This window comes from Eretmochelys imbricata, chromosome 5, assembly GCF_965152235.1.
Source record: "Eretmochelys imbricata isolate rEreImb1 chromosome 5, rEreImb1.hap1, whole genome shotgun sequence".
In the NCBI taxonomy this organism is placed as follows: Eukaryota; Metazoa; Chordata; order Testudines; family Cheloniidae; genus Eretmochelys; species Eretmochelys imbricata.
In genome coordinates, this window is record NC_135576.1 from 104,342,819 (window position 1) to 104,360,807 (window position 17,989).

Genomic DNA, 17,989 nt, shown 5'->3' on the forward strand with positions numbered 1-17,989 from the left:
GAGCAGTCTGCTAATGAGAGCATTTTGATAGCTGCATGGTGGGATACTGCATTAAGCTAAATTTGTAAATTCAGGAGGGAAAAATTATAGCTATAACTTAATACCATTCAACTAAAGACAGCTGGAAGACCATTTGTATGCAGAAGTCCAGCAGCCATACATGTTGGTCTAATTTTCACACCTTCCATAATGATGTTATTTCTATAGATTTTTATAGAGCTTCCATGCTGATATTTTGCTGCTGAGCATTTTCCTGGAGAAGGTTTGTAAATTTGCTTGAAAACCTTTTAGTGAGAACAAGAGACCTCAGCCGCCAAATAATTTTCTGCATGTTATTTAGGCTTTTTCTGAAGTAGCCATTCCCAGTCAAGGTGTATTTAATTAATTTCTGTGAGTGCCGTGGCATCCTCATATTATCCTCCTGCTAAATTGACTTCACTGCTCCAGAATAAAAGGGAGGGTTGATTGGGTTTTAGGCATTATGAAATCTCTATGGGTTGTTTTTCAGAAACTTCACCAATTAGTACCTAAAATCAAAGGCTTTGATGAGTTAGTGCCATGGCTTGATCCAGTCTTAGAAGTAAAGGTTAGGTGGACTGCAGCTTACATTGAACAGTCATTCTGGACTTAAACAGCATTTCCGGGAGCACCATATAGATAAGGGGAACAGGAGAGTTTATCTTTAATAGTTTGATTTTAGTAGCTTTTACTTTTAATTTATGTAGTACTGTAAAAGGGCATATAAGAGGTAAGTCAAGGAGTTTGTAGAGGAGAGGTGAAGATTTAGAAGGCGTGTGGACTGGAGGGTCTGATCAATATAGCAAGAGAGGCATAAAGAAGAGACGCAGAAAGAGTGAGGGGTGAGTGAGGAGAGGGAGGGGAAGGACCTAGTGGAAAAGACTGAAGCCAGCAAATGGAAAGCAGGAGGGTCTGATACCTGGCGACAGGATGGAGAGATTTAAGAAGGCAGAGGGGTGGTACATGAGAAGAAAGCTGGTGATGGTAGAAATAAATGATTCCAGGGTCGGTGGTGAGAAAAGTTCACACATCTTGGTCTGCTATCATCACAAGGCTATGAGGCTTTGCAGGCCTGTGCCTGCTGCTAGTGGTGGTAGTGTCTTCTGGAATAGTGGGATGTGTTCTAAACACTGCCCCTGGAAGATTGTGGGGTCCTAGGGAGGGTGAGAGGAGGGAGCTGGGGCCTTGAGGCACAACTGGTGTCTGGTATACTAACCCACTCGTTGAAGAGCTAACTCCAGTTTCTATGTTCATAATTTATTATTGTTAGGTTTTTTTCTAATTATAACAGCACTTCATAATGGGTCCAGCTTTAAAATTTAGTTACCTAAAGTTAAGCCCTAAATTATGATTTAGGAGCCCAGTTCAACTGATTCATAATTAAAATACATAAATCAATTGCTAGCATACTGTCATAAATATACAGGGAAGGGTAAACCCCTTTAAAATCCCTCCTGGCCAGAGGAAAAATCCTCTCACCTGTAAAGGGTTAAGAAGCTAAAGGTAACCTCGCTGGCACCTGACCAAAATGACCAATGAGGAGACAAGATACTTTCAAAAGCTGGGAGGAGGGAGAAAAACAAAGGGTCTGGGTCTGTCTCTGTGATGCTTTTGCCGGGGACAGAACAGGAATGGAGTCTTAGAACTTAGTAAGTAATCTAGCTAGGTATGCGTTAGAATATGATTTCTTTAAATGGCTGAGAAAACAGCTGTGCTGAATAGAATGAATATTTCTGTCTGTGTGTCTTTTTTGTAATTTAAGGTTTTGCCTAGAGGGATTCTCTATGTTTTGAATCTAATTACCCTGTAAGGTATTCACCATCCTGATTTTACAGAGGTGATTCTTTTTTACTTCTATTAAAAGTCTTCTTGTAAGGAAACTGAATGCTTTTTCATTGTTCTAAGATCCAAGGGTTTGGGTCTGTGGTTACCTATGCAAATTGGTGAGGATTTAGAACCAAACCTTCCCCAGGAAGTGGGGTGCAAGGGTTGGGAGGATTTTGGGGGGAAAGACGTTTCCAAACTACATTTTTTCAGGAACCCAGATAAAGTTTGATGGTGGCAGTGGAAGTCCAAGGGCAAAGGGTAAAATAGTTTGTACCTTGGGGAAGTTTTAACCTAAGCTGGTAAAAGTAAGCTTAGGAGGTTTTCATGCAGGTCCCCACATCTGTACCCTAGAGTTCAGAGTGGGGAAGGAACCTTGACATGGTGGCAGAGGTGGGATAAGATTTAGGTGCCTGTCTGTACGCATCCAGATTTTGAAAACTGGACCCAATGTTCTCCTGTTGTGTTTCTGTGTAGAACTCTTTATTATCTACTGCTCCACAGCAGCTGAGTGGGCTGTAATTTGTGATGTTTCCCTTACTTCCTCACACATTTCAGTGGGGACTTGAACAACTTTGGCTAAGGATAAGTTAGTAGAGGTAGTACAGTGTTGCATGTATAGGTATATATAACTATCATAGTTGACAGGGCTGATTTGTAAAGCCTCTTTAGTACATGGTACAACATGTGGTAACGCAGAGATATGCAGCAGATAAGCTTGGGTTGTGCCAAATATACAGACTGTATTCAAGGTGAGTCTGAGCTGTTGAAGTACATATCTAGATATTAACAAAAAGAAAAGGAGTACTTGTGGCACCTTAGAGACCAACAAATTTATTTGAGCATAAGCTTTCATGAGCTACAGCTCAGCTCAGCTGTAGCTCATGAAAGCTTATGCTCAAATAAATTTGTTGGTCTCTAAGGTGCCACAAGTACTCCTTTTCTTTTTGCGGATACAGACTAACACGGCTGCTACTCTGAAACCTGTCATCTAGATATTAACTTTCCCAAAGTTAGAGCACATATCTGTTCAGTGCCTCTTCGTGATCTTTATTTGTATTCTATTTTAGCCAAGTTGTAAAAAGTCAGAAAATCTGTCAGAAGATTAAGTTCTGCATAGTCTAGTAAATCTGAAAAGGAATCTAACACCATAGATGATCATATCAATGCAGTTAACAACGAAAGAAAGAAAAACAAAAAGAATGAGAGGGACATCAGAGTCACCAGTTATCAACGTCATTTTTCTAACTGGAGAGGTGGATCTGTCTCCCCTTTCACTCCAACCTCTGTGGTTATGCCTGTGCATTGCCACAATTAAAATCCCTTAATCCATAACAGTATAAACATTTCCAGAATCCTTTCACTTCACATTAAAGTGGAGATATTCCAAGGAGACCTCCTTCGGCAAGTAGTCTGAGCTAGGTTGAATTAGGCAAGGTGTTGTCAAGTGAAATTCTCATACTTTTTATTATCTTAAAATGATGCAGCTCAATAAAATAAATATTTACCTCAACAAAAACTGTGCATGAATCAAAATGCTAAATTAGATAGCTAAAATGTATTTAAATGGCTAAAATGAATTTAGTCAAATTAATTAGTACAAGTAATTTCCACTGTCAAGGTTAGGCCCAAAATTTGACCTATCTTTAAATGGTTAGGATTCAAGGGAAATGAATTTCATACAGACTCTAAATAGCTACTTTAAAACACTGCACCAGCAAATAACTCTCCTCCACCTCCATAGACACAGGACCTTCCCATGTTTTTATTCTGCTGTTGTGTCATAGACCCACATAGCTAACTAGCATTAGAAGCATGAGTTAACGACGTCTTTCCAGGACCATTGTTCATATCTATTATATTGGTGAAAAACAAGGATGTGAATAAGCCAGAAATGTACTGACTTTTTTTTTTCCCCATAGCAGGGTGAAGGGATAGCAGGGGCAGTGACGGGGCATCAGTTTTTGCAAGGTGACAAATATATTTGACACAGGAAGAAATGTTTTTAAGAGTTTCAGTACCGCATAATACAAAACTGTTTTTAAAAAAATGGGTCCCAGCACTACAGCCTTACACAGGTGAGTAGTCCAACTGACTGTTTAAAATGAGATTGGCATCAGTGGGTATACTTATGTGAGTAAAGGCTGCTAGCTTGGGCCCTCTGTTAATATAATGGGGAACCTGATTTCTTACAGATGTCACTGTCTCTGTTAATACCATATTCTCAAATGGTATGCATATGGTGCATAATGGTGATGCATAGGTGAATAATGCGGAATAATAATAGTTTATGTAAACTACAAAGAAGGTCTGTAATATGGCCCTTCTCTGTAGTGTACATAAAAACTGTTTAATAAATTACATAAAAACTGACCTGTAGTGAATATGGAAAGAAGATATTACCTGTGCCCTCAAAAGATCAGAGAAAGGAGTCAGTTTAGAAAGATAGATCCACTTGTGCCAGTTCATGAATACAATTTAGAAATCTCAACTAAGTCAGGTGTTAGAACCTGTGTGACTTAGAGAGAGAGACAGACAACCAATGCTTATTCAGACCTTGGCAGCTTTACAGAGGCAACCTTTCGGAGTGATAAACATGAACAATATTTCCAGTGTAGTCTTTTCTGTGTAGGCTTTTCTTCAGTATCTGAAGTACATTTCTTCTCTTTCTGTTTTTTCCTAATCTATTTTTGTGGCAATTGCAAAGAAAATTGCAATCTCCATGTACTGTTATAGACACCTGAATGTTACAGTGTTATGGTGCTCTGTTCAAGAAGTACCGGGCGTTTTTGAAAAAAGGCACTCTCGCCTAGCAATCAGGAACATTCCGGTGACTATGGAAGTCAGTCTGATCCCTGAAAGCATGACCATCTGTATGTATCTTTTACAATGTAACATTTCATCCTCCTCTTCCATTCAAAGCCCCCTGTGTGAGAGCAGCTGGTAGAACTGGATTTAGCAATCTTCTGCAGAAACATCTTGATCTTATCAAGATGGAAACTGATTTCTTTCTTCTTGCTATAAGTAGTTCCACAGGGTGCACATGCAGCAGTATGAGTGGGAGCAAGGGCGCAAACAGAATTTTCCTAAGGAGGGGGCCCAGAGCTGTCCCTACCCTGGTCTGCACCCACTTCCAAGCTCTCTCCCACTACACCCAGCTCCAAACACGCTCCCCTCATGCTGCCCACACTCATCTCCATGTTCTTCCCGCCTCATTGAACCTCAGCCAGGTCCATGCTCTTCCCCACACACTTATCCCCGTGGCCTCCCCACCCCACACCCGACTCCAGGCTCTCCTTCCTGCACCCAGCCCCGCAGTCTCCCTGCCCCACATTCCGCCCTGAGCTCTAACTCAGAGAGGAGGCCAGGCTGAAGAGCACCATCCCCAGCAGGGGCCAGGCAGTTCTGGGAGGCCTAGACCCCATCTACATGCAGCTCCACTTACTCAGGAAGTGCCAAAAGCCCAGATCTAATCCTCCCATCCTCCTGGGGACTGGGAGGTTCCTGGAGTCCACTGCTCAGCCTCTCCCCAGGAGCTGGGGTGTCCCTGGGTGCTAAAGGACTGGAAAGGTGTGGGAGCTGCATGGGGTCACATTGCTGCTCCAGTTTGGTCTGGCTGCCCCTCCAGTATGACAGAGGATTTCAGATCCAATTTTCAGATCCGTTCAAGGGCAAGGCCCCACACCATTGCATGCTTAAGTGGGAGGTAAAATACAGCTGTTCAGACAAGATGTTCTAGTCCAACAAACCTGTGGCTGCTTACATACAGACAACAAGATTGCCAGGAGTGAGGCTCAAATCTGTGGCCATCACCAAAACCACTTTATCGTCACTTGAGTCAGCAACCCATGGGTGATATGACCAGACGTACAGAGACAGTTTATAACAGTTGCATCAAAACAATTAACAAAATCCAGCTCTGCTGACGCAGTTAGAATAAATGATGGTTGGCATTTTCCCCATTTTGAATGGGAGAGTTTTCTAGTAGCATTTACAGGTCTTGCTGCAGTACATAAACTTGGGACAAGCATTGATCCATTTTCCCCTGAAAAATGCCATGTGAGCCTGCAGCTTCCCCCTGTTTACAAAAAAAAAAAATCTAATGGGCCATTGTCATTCCTACTATATTAAGTATAAACAATGGTTCCATGGCCTCCCTGTCTTTGATTGACTAATGCATTTTTACACACCAATCACAGAAAGAGAAGCAAATTTGAAAGAGTAGGAACTCATTTAATCCCAACGATCAAGCCTCTTGAGTTTTAAACTGAACTTGAAAGTTGAAAGGCAGAAAATTACCCAGCCTAATGAAGGGCTTTTCCTGCTGGTAAATTCAGTGGGAATGTATCTGTGGTATTTGTTGCTAGTTAAGACTATTCACAGGTATTTCTTGGAAAGCTTTTTGCTTTTCATTTATTTAAGATGAAATGTACAATCTTAAAGCATTGATTTATTGATCTGTTACAGCTTTTAGATCCTTTGCATTGTATTCCCTTGTCTACAACAGCTGACTTCCCTCCCTTGCTGAAAAAATGCTAAACACACATTTTCTTTTTTTAATAAAATACCTAACTTGGACTCTATCAGTGTTTTCCTTTGTTAGCTTACTTTCGTATCCTTCAGGTACAGTTTTCTTTAAATTAATCTTTTCTATTATTCTTAGCCATAAAATAATTTCTTCCTTACTCACAAGACAATATAGCACAATACAAACATTAAAGAGCACAGTATTTTTTCTTCCCCTTCCACTTTATCTTGCGGCTTCTTTTAGCCACTCCCTTCAAATATGAACCACATCTACAGAGGATGCTCTTGTGGGCATTGAACTTTAGTCCCATTGATTTTGATGACCAGCTCACAGAATATTCTTTTCAGTATGACTTCACTGAAGATGTGGCAGAGGAATGTATTCATTTTTCAATCTGTGCTGCTTTGGGTGAAGCCCAGAAGTACCCAGTGGTTCTTATAGTTGTATCATTCCCAAAATAATTATTAATATATTCATTCCAAATTCTGTAATGATATTGCCAGGCAAAACAGTTAAAACGGAACTTGAAATGTCCAAAAAGCAGCTGTCTTTGGCATACTTTGAGAATGGTCTACATGCTAATCCTTCTGTTCAGGAGTCCTCTTCTCCATCTCATCTAAGATCGGAAGAGCTATACTTAGGTGTTGCAAGCAGGAAAGCACATGTGTGTTTTCCTGCCAAGGGATGCTTTCCTGCATTGGGCCTAAAGGAGATGTGAGAATAATCTGTGCTTGGTGAAGGGTTTTCAGTTGTAGAATGAGCTCCTAGAGATGAACAGGCTTTTCCAAAGCCCAAGCAAATTTAGGCCATGCTGCAAGACCTTGCTCTTTGATAGAGCTATTGCAGCATCACTGAAATAAAAAATTTTAAAGTAATGATTTATATGTACCAAATAGAGTGTTCTGTGAGGCCTGATTCAATCCCAGTTGAAGCCTTTCATTGACTTTAATTGGTTTTGTATCAGGCCAATAAACAGAGCAAGAAGAACTAAAAACAGCATATGAAGGAGATGAGATTGCACTACAATAATTTACAGATACTATATGTTCTGTATGTTCATCTCTTTGATGTAAATGGATTTACAGTATGAAAATAGGGTTAATTCAACAAAAGACTGAATGCAAACAGGCAGGAAAGAGAACAGAGGTAAAGACAGTGACCAGACAGATTTCTTGAACTGAAGTATTGTTTCATTTCAACAGTAGGAACAAAGTACGTAACATAAGAGAAAAAGGATTTTGAAAACACATGTTGGCCAATGAACCTTTGTTCTCTTTAGTACCTACATGCAGTCAAACTCTTCCTGAATTAACCCCATGTTTTCATATAGTAAACCCACTTACAACATCCAGACAAACACATAGAACATGTAGTATTCATGAGTCCTTCACACTCCATGAAGTTCACTAGGAATTTGCCATGCAGATTTAATTTATCTGTATGGCACTTTGATACTAAGACTGTGGGGCACTATAGAAAATTTTAGAAAAGTCCCCTGACTTGCTGCCCAGTATATTGTCATGAAAAGTAGTCATTTTCATCATAGAGTTAGGCTCACAAGTGTTTGAACAAGCAATTCTATTGTCAGTCACTGTATTGAGAGGCAAATACGATATTTCAGTAAATATATCTCTGATATTTATTGTTAAAGCAATACTTGCTATTTTCTCTTATTGGAAAAGCAGTTAATGAACCCAAAATTGAATGCTGCCTACAACAGGTTAGATTAACCTTAATACAGCCACACAAAAAAGCTTTAAAATTTTTACAGTTCTGTGATTTAAGTTAATAAAGGAATTTTCATAACAGCATAAACAGCTGGACTCCGATATTCCACAGCTGATTGGTGCTTTATGTACCAGCAGGTTAGATCCACTAATGTGGCATAAGATGAGCTGTGTTACAGTTTCATTTACTGCACAGACTATATGAAACTCTAGAGCAAATGTATGTGATTTACACTTCAAACCCAGAAATTACTGAGTCTGGAGATTATTTACATCTGGTACAGGGAGAGCTAAAAGGATCCCATTTTTCTGGTGCCTTGCTGTTAATTATACATCTGACAGATTAGATGTTTCAAATTAACAGTATCCAATTCGGTCTGTCTAAGAAATGTGTGTAACCTTCCCCCAGAAGAAAATGTGGGAATCAATTTTTCAATAGTAAGATAATACAGTATGTTAATACAAGAGATGATATTAAAAACAAACTAGTGATAGAATAGACAGAAGTAATGAACTCATGGTGGAATGGAATACAGGATATCTAGTACAGCGGTTCCCGGAAATTGTTCCATGGACCATTGAAATCCTCAAAAGCATTTGCTAGTGGTCTCTGGACAGCTGGCTGGTCATAGAGCTGGCTCTCCTTAGTTTTAGCTAGTAAGTTGGACTAAAAGTAACTGAAAGATGTTAAATTCTTTCCTCTGTTACATTTCCATATGAGCAGTTATGGTGCTTATCCCAGGAATGTTATGCAGTCATAGGCTGCAAGCTTGTCTTTTGGAAGGTGGAGCGGGAGAGAAGCAATCAAGGCTAGTATTTGTAATTACATTGAGGTACTTTTTGGTTTGATACCACAAGTAGATCGTTTGTTTTTTAGAGAAGCTGATGATTTTGTATAGTAGTTTTAAAATTATGTCCAAGGCACACAGGCAGGCTTTGTTTTTCTTTTTATGTTATAATTCTAAATAAATAAAGGTAAAGGAGGGAAAATAAAAGCATGGTAGCTGGTGTTTTCAGCGCCATCGTAAATGGGAGGTGAGAGTGTTTCTCACAGTTGTGAGAGTGTTTCTTTTATGATGTGGTTCATGCTATTAATGAGTTTAAGAATCCCTGAACTAGTCTGGTACACGGGAATAACTCCACTGCTGGAACCCAGGCTGCGGACCTTCAGTTTGACCAAGAGCAGGGTAGTGTAACAAAGAAGGTTGCCTACTACCCTGTCAATACTGGAGGCCTGAAACTGGCTAGCACAACCGGGAAAGTGGGTGGAGCCAGCTGGGAGGGACTGGGGTCAGAAAACACACACATTTCAGCATATCTCATCAGACTGCACAAGCCAGGCACCTGTGCGACACTGAGCACGGTTTAAAGCTGTCACTCTGAGAGAGCCTCTAAGGGATGGCAGTGGCTGTAATGCCATCTGTCCTCCTGTGAGGATATCTCTGCCCACGGAAGCACAGCTACCTCAGCAAGCTCAGTGGGATGCAGTTTGCACTTCCTTGGGCTCATGGGTTGAATCAAACTTGTGGACTACATCTGGGGATTAGGAGACATGGCTAGCAACAAAATAAGTTTATCGCTCATGGATGTAAATAACAGGTGATAAGTAGGGCTGTCAAGCAATTAAAAAAAATTAATTGCGCGATTAAACAGTAATAGAATACCATTTATTTAAATATTTTTGGATGTTTTCTACATTTTCAAATATATTGATTTCAATTACAACACAGAATACAAAGTTTACAGTGCTCACTTTATTTATTTTTTATTACAAATATTTGCACTGTAAAAAACAAAAGAAATAGTATATTTCAATTCACCTAATACAAGTACTGTAGTGCAATCTCTTTATCATGAAAGTTGAACTTACAAATGTAGAATTATGTGCAAAAAATAACTGCATTCAAAAATAAACAATGTAAAATTTTAGAACCTACAAGTCCACTCAGTCCTACTTCAGCCAATCGCTCAGACAAACAATTAGCAGGAGATAATGCTGCCCACGTCTTGTTTACAGTGTCACCCGAATGTGAGAACAGATGTTCGCATGGCTTTGTTGTAGCCGGAATTGCAAGATATTTACGTGCCAGATGCTCTAAAGATTCATATGTCCCTTCATGCTTCAACCACCATTCCAGAAGACATGCATGCTGATGACGGGTTCTGCTCAATAACAATCTAAAGCAGAGCAGGCCAATGCATGTTCATTTTCATCGTCTGAGTCAGATGCCACCAGCAGATGGTTGATTTTCTTTTTTGGTGGTTCGGGTTCTGTAGTTTCCACATCAGAGTGTTGCTCTTTTAAGACATCTGAAAGCATTCTCCACACCTCGTCCCTCTCAGATTTTGGAAGGCACTTCAGATTCTTAAACCTTGAGTTGAGTGCTGTATCTATCCTTAGAAATCTCACATTGGAACCTTCTTTGCATTTTAACAAATCTGCTGTGAAAGTGTTCTTAAAATGAACATGTGCTGGGTCATCAGTCAAGACTGCTGTAACTGGCAGAATGCAGGTAAAACAGAACAAGACTGGCAGAATGCAGGTAAAACAGAACAGGAGACATACAATTCTCCCCCAAGGAGTTCAGTCACAAATTTAATTAACACATTATTTTTTTAATGAGTATCATCAGCATGGAAGCATGTCCTCTGGAATGGTGGCCGAAGAATGAAGGGGCATATGAATGTTTAGCATATCTGGCACGTAAATATCTTGCAACGCCAGCTACAAAAGTGCCATGCGAACACCTGTTCTCACATTCAGGTCACATTGTAAAAAAGAAGCAGTCAACAGTATCTCCCGTAAATGTAAGCACACTTAGCTGAACAAGAAGTAGGACTGAGTGGACTTGTAGGTTCTAAAGTTTTTACATTGTTTTGTTTTTGAGTCCAGTTATGTAACAAAAAAAATCTACATTTGTCAATTGCACTTTCACAATAAGGAGATTGCACTACAGTACTTGTATGAGGTGAATTGAAAAATACTATTTATTTTGTTTATCATTTTTACAGTGCAAATATTTGTAAAAAAATAATATAAAGTGAGGATAGTACACTTTGTATTCTGTGTTGTAATAAAAATCAATATATTTGAAAATGTAGAAAAACATCCACAAATATTTAATAAATGTCAATTGGTATACCATTGTTTAACAGTGCGATTAATGAGAGAAGCTAATTTTCATCTCTCAGTCTGATATGTTCTCAAGTGTAAATGCACAATGAAGGGTGAGATGTGTTGTAAAATGATATTTTGAAAATATGTGGTGTGAATTTGTTGCTCTCAAAATGGCAAGCATTACTGCGGTAACTAGTCTAACAACTAGGTGCTGGGCAAACTACAAACAATTGTCAATGTACCTCGATCCTATTTTGCAACAGCCCTGCTATTCCCGTTCTAGGTCCGTCATTAATGCCGAACAATTTGCTGACTGACAGGGAGCCAATACAGATTAGGATGTTCCCACTACATTCACTTTCATTTGTCACTGGAGTCATAATTTGAACCTGTGGGCTGCTTTACGTGGGTGGATAGCTCGCTGAGTTGGCCCTGGAGGAAAAGTGCCTGCACAAGGTTTCAACCCTCAGCTAATACAGAGCTGACATAAAGACTCTTCTGTGGTCCGTCACACAATTCCGAGTGTAGAAATGTGGGTGAGTGTGTGAATGGTGTGCTCTGTTCTCTGGCTATATTGGCCTGGCAGAGCATCCCACACAGTGAGTGGTTCAAAGCCAGCATATGTTATACCAGGAGCTAAGCCCAGAGTTCGGTGATACAAAGGTGACAGTAAACCTTTAAATTCTTTCTGTGTATATATACCAGCTAAGTAAGGAATCTGCTGATGCTCTCGACATTTATAGTTTGATCATGTGTATATTGCAATCAGTAAACATCTAGCAGGAATGCACTGGTGTTAGCAAAGTATAAATTGCTTAAGTATATTAAAAAAACAACCTCCATAAACCTCTGACAAATAAGCAGCTGCACTTTGTTAAACTTCATCTTCACTATGTGACAAAAATGAAGTTGGGGAAAAGTAGCACCATTGCTGATAACTATCTCTTTCATACACATTGCTTTGACATCGTGACATCAAACTGTTAGGAATGTTTCTTTGGTCACTAGTTCCTTCTCACAAAGACAAACTATGTTTTGTTGGCCCATTAGCAAGATTATAATGCTTGAAAAACACATGATAATAACTCCCCTCTACTTATCAAGTTGTAAGAAGCATTTTACTGCTAATTTCAAAATTTAATTGCTTAATCACTGATTTGAGAAACATTCCCTTGTTTGTAAATAGAGCAGAGACTGCCGGAAGCTGGGTCCACCTGCAGAGGGAGAGGTGGTCCAAGTGAAGTGGCCTGACGGAAAACTGTATGGGGCAAAATATCTGGGAGCAAATGTAGCTCACATGTATCAGGTGAGTGCCCATATTTCTTATTATGTGCATATTAGGAACTTTCTTTCAAATGTCTTCATGTGTATTACAAACAACTCATTCCACACCAAAGTTGGACTGGCCATACCATAGTTTTAAAGTTCTGGAAGGTGGGGGTATGAGTTAAGTACTGACTCTTAAACAGTAATGCCTTTACCTTATCAAATAGAATTGTCCCCAATTGTTTACAATTGCTGAGCTGCTGTTGTAGCTAATTATTGCTATGTAACTTTACAATTCCAAAGGAAGAGAGTGTATAATTTTATAGGAACTCAGGGTTATTCGATGGACTACATCCTATAAAACAAGACTTCAGTATGATATTCTGTTGTTCTCTCCATGTTATTTGCTTTTATTAAGCATTGGTAGCCATTTAATTAATGATATAACTGGGCATCTGACTTTAATCAACTAGCGAAGTTTCACAAAAAGGGATGAGAGAAAGGACAATGAAAACGTAGTTTAAATAAACACATTTTCAGCTGTTCAATGAGGCAATCTTATATTAACTAACATGTACATTAAGGCATTTTATAAACTTCAGAGAGAGAGGAGAACTCAGTACTGTGGACAAGACTAAAGAGCTCAGTCCTGATTTCAGAGGCAGAATAATTGTTTGTTTTTAGAAGTGCATGCTTTGAGAAAAATCAGTCAGCAACGTTGAGTACCCAAGTGCATGGTAGAAACTACAATAAAACAACCACAATAACAACACGTAGGGAAGAATAAGAATATAACTTTTTGTTATTTAGATAGAGAGACATATTTGGTATTTATATACATTTGTGTGTGTGTATATATATATATATAAATCTTTTTACTTATATAGCTCTTTCCATCTGCCGATCTCAAATTGTTTTACAAAAGTGGGCAAGTACTATAATATCCATGGATAAATTAATGCACAGAGAGGGTAAGTGACTTGCTATGTCATGTTGCAAGTCTGTGGCAGATGTGGGAATCAAACTCAGGTCTCCAGATGTCTGGTCCCTTATGCTGAACCCTACACCTTACTGCCTCCCTTATATTTAATATCTGCCTTATGCTTTGAATATAAGTTCTATATAAAACTTTAAGGATTATTGTTTTATAGTACTATTCATGTTCAAAGCTGTGACAGTTGGATCACAGAAACCCCCTTGGGACTGTCAACTGATGTGCTGAGACTACCTCTGAGCCCGTTTTCCCTGGCAGCTTGGGATTTCAGTGCCCTGCCTGGTTTGAGCCAGACATGCTTGCCTGCTACAAACACAGACCCAGGTCTGAACCACATCCCCTAACAGCGCAGGCTTAACTGAAAGCAGCTTAAGAGGTATTCCTATCTCCAACACGCAGATACCCAGCTCCCAATGGGGTCCAAACCCCAAATAAATCCGTTTTACCCTGTATAAAGCATATACAAGGTAAACTCATAAATTGTTCGCCCTCTACAACACTGATAGAGAGATATGCACAGCTGTTTGCCCCCCAAATATTAATACATACTCTGGGTTAATTAATAAGTAAAAAGTGATTTTATTAAATACAAAAGGTAGGATTTAAGAGGTTCCAAGTGATAATAGAACAAAGTAAATTACCAAACAAAATAAAATAAAATAAAATATGCAAGTCTATGCCTAATACAGTAAGAAAGTGATTACAGATGAAATCTCACCCTTAGAGATGTTCCAGTAAGCTTATTTTACAGACTAGCTTCCTTCTAGTCTGAGTCCAGCAATCACTCACACCCCTGTGGTTACTGTCCTTTGTTCCAGTTTCTTTCAGGTATCCTTTGGGGGTGGAGAGGCTATCTCTTGAGCCAGCTGAAGACAAAATGGAGGGGTCTACCAGGACTTAAACTTTCTCTTGTGGGTGGAGACCTCCTCCTCTCTCTGATGCAGAATCCAGCTGCAAGCTGGAGTTCTGGAGTCACATGGGCAAGTCACATGTCCATGCATGACTCAGAACTTTACAGGTGGCAGCCATTGTTCACATGTTACCTTGAATGTCCCCAGGTAGACTTCTTATGTGGATTAGAGTCTTCCAAGGTTCCATTGTCCGTTAAGTGTTTCTTGTGGGGCACTTAACTTGCAAATTGCTTTCTTAAGAAGTTGACCAAATGCCTTATTAAGGCTACTTAAAATCAAACAAGTACACAGCCAATATTCATAACTTCATATACAAAAATGATACATGCATACAAATAGGATGAATATATTCAGTAGATCATAACCTTTACAGAGATATTCTACATGGCATGTGTAGCATAAAACATATTCCAGCTTTGTCATGTATACATTCATAAGCATATTTCCATAAATCATTATGGGGTGCAACGTCACAAAAGCATTTTACAAAAAAGCTATGCTCATGACAACCCTGTGAGTTAGGTAAGGTGAGTCATATTATCATCTTTTTTACAGGAGCAGAAAGAGTGAGAGGTTAAGTAACCTTTCCAAGACCACATAGTAAGTCAGTAAGAATTAGAGTCCAGGTGAAACCCTCAGCCCCACTTTGGACCTTTTGTTTTGGGTAATAGGACAGGAGCAGCATAAAGGGGCTCTCAGTGCCCCATATCTAGCTGTGGGAGAAATTCCCTGGCACAGGAATTATGGAAACAGCCAAAAGGCTGCCTTTCAAGGACCCCTAGCAAGCCCTGGCACAGAGGACATACCAAGGTGAGGAGGGGTGAATCATAGCACATAGCACTGCAGAGATTCTGGGAAGTGCTGCAGCCCAGATTGCAGCCTGGGGATACTGCTGTAACATCTGCCCTCCGCCCCCCCCCCCCCCCCGGGGCTGTCTAAATTAAGCTAAGGGCTACAGAACCCGCCCAGGATTGAGAGGGTGAAAAGGTGGTTTAAAGCCACCTTTGTCCCCCTTCTTCCTGTGTTATTAGTTCTCTGTTGTGCCTTTTAGAGGCACAGTACAGAATCTCGCCCAAGGTCTTCTGTGCCAAGTCCTCTAACAATTAGACCAACCATTCTCTACGAAAGGAGAAACTAGAAAGGGGTGTGCGTGTGCTGGGACAAAGTTATATGGTCAGATAAAACTTCAACAAATCTATTTTACTCTGAATCAGGAATTCATGTATGAAAATTCTCTCACATTCATGTGGAATTTGCACAGGGAGCAATGAGAACTAGGCATGCAGTAACCATGACCATGTGCACAAATATCTGTGTCAGTATCGCACGGGATATATTCAAGCCCAGTTATCCTGCGTGAATCCTTGTCATAATTGTGCATGCAAAATCAAGTTTGTATTTTTAAGTGCCACTCTGCAAATCTGCCATGTAAGTGTTTGGCATCTTGGTCAGTTTGTTTGTTTGTATGTTCCTTCATAGTAACCATTTGTAACTTTCCGTAGATGACTAAATTATCCATGAACCCAATTAAATGCTTTTTGGCAATTTCATTTACACAATTAATTTCTGTTACTCTCATACAAGAAAACCACATGGAGAGAACAACAGAATACACAGACTGATACAGTAGAGGTGCAGTTTTTCATTTTTATCCCACTGTCTGAATGTACAATATATATCTTTGGTTTGTCCATATGTAGTAGGGGCCCTTATTTTCTGTGATGAATATCTGCATTTACAAGGCATACAAAATAAAATATACCACACTTAACATAATGACTAGTTTGAAATTCGGCATCTGCAACCTGGTTAAAATTTGGATTTAGCAGTAGTCTGACATTCTGTGTAAATAATTACACCACTGAAAGACTTGGAGAAACCCTTATTAGTGTTAGCCCTTAGCAACATCAGGGTGCATTTATAGTGCACCATGCTAGAGTTTAAGAAAGAAACTCCAATTAATGTTTATGGCAGTTGAACGGCTAGAGCAGTGGCTCTCAACCTTTCCAGACTGCTGTACTCCTTTCAGGCGTCTGCTTTGTCTTGCGCACCCCCTCTTTTCACCTCACTTAAAAACTATTTGCTTACAAATTCAGATATAAAAATACAAAAGTGTCACAGCACACTATTACTGAAAAATTGCTTACCTTCTCATTTTTACAGTATCATTATTAAATAAATCAATTGGAATATAAATATTGTACTTAAGCTTCAGTGTATAGTAGATAGAGCAGTATAAACAAGTCATTGTATGAAATTTTAGTTTGTACTGACTTTGCTAGTGCTTTTTATGTAGCCTGTTGTAAAACTAGGCAAATGTTTAGCTGAGTTGATGTATCCTATGGAAGACCTCTGCATACCCACAGAGATATGTGCACCCTTGGTTGAGAACCACTGGACTAGATCCTCCAAACCTCAAGCTGGACATACAGGGTTTAGATTTTCTTGTGTGGTATGGCTGCTCAGTGCCACACTACCAATGTAATCTGGTCCTAAAGCCCATTTAACAGAGCCAGGGAAGATCACCCCAACATCGGGGTGATTCTTTGGTGGGCTACAGTGAATGAAGACCATTCACCTCTCTCCACCATAGTGGCTTGGAAAGAGAGGCATTGCCAAAGCGAGCGGGGGCGGGGGTAGTGATAGCAATGCCCCAGCACCATACTGATCATTGATCAGTATATTTTTGATTCCTTGTCACTATTTACAGCATGGGTTAAATTCAAGCAGGCTTCAGGCTGCTCTAACATGCCCAGAGACAAGTCCTGCACATGTTAGCAGTAGGATCAGGGAGTGTGAAGATGCACTCTAAGACATCTTTGCACCCCATCCTCTAACCTGGGCTTTGTGCGGTACAGCGGCATACCAGCATGTGGCCCAGGTCCTTTATGATGGAGTTAAAATTACTTCTCTTAAGGATTTTAAAAGTTCCCAGCTCTGTATCTTGGCTGTTGTTTCTGTATGTACTCTAGGACAGTCGCTGAAAGCTTGTCAATTGTGCACAATTAATCTGACAGATTCCGTTTGTTTGAATGTTTTGATTTGACCTACAGGGCAACATTTTAATTTGAACCAGCAAACCTTATATTTTTGTACGTGCATTGTGCTACCTGGGGCTCCTTGTCAAGATTCTTTTAGAAGTATATGTATTTCAGTGTATATTTTCACATATTTTATGCCTAATCCTGGAACCCTTACTCCTACATATAGCTGTTACTCAGGTAGTTCCACGGAAGTCATAGGAGCTTGCAGGATTGGACCCTTTGTAAGTTTTCTGAAAACTAGTTTTAAATTAAAGTTTTTGAAGGAACTCAAAGTACAATTGTAGTACATTCATCTCTTATAGGTGAAGGATTCCAGGATGGATGGTGGTGTGGGGGAAAAAAAGTGGGGGGGGAAGCATCTCAAGAAGCATAAATGGTTCGAAGGCTGAGTATTTTAGCATTCCCTGCACCTAGCTACATTTCCTTTCTCATTTTCTGCTAAAGGGGTTCATGATGGATTAAATCTAAACCTATGCATGATAAAGCTTTTCATCTTCTGAACAGAGCACTTTAAAGAAATTCCATCAGATTCAATATAATTCTGTTAACTGGCATTTCC

At 39.7% G+C, this 17,989-nt stretch overlaps 1 protein-coding gene across 8 annotated transcripts in view; it reads left to right on the top strand.

Annotated features, from left to right (window-relative positions):
* The window catches only part of KDM4C (lysine demethylase 4C), a 447,252-nt gene that overhangs the window by 418,911 nt on the left and 10,352 nt on the right, over nucleotides 1-17,989 (top strand). For 7 of the 8 annotated variants that reach the window (XM_077817658.1, XM_077817659.1, XM_077817657.1 and 4 more), the window contains one exon: nucleotides 12,402-12,521. In XM_077817658.1, the coding sequence (XP_077673784.1) occupies nucleotides 12,402-12,521 (120 nt within the window). Of the gene's footprint in view, nucleotides 1-3,764; nucleotides 3,921-12,401; nucleotides 12,524-17,989 lie in introns of those variants that run through there. The other variant, XR_013346208.1, reaches the window with a different exon arrangement.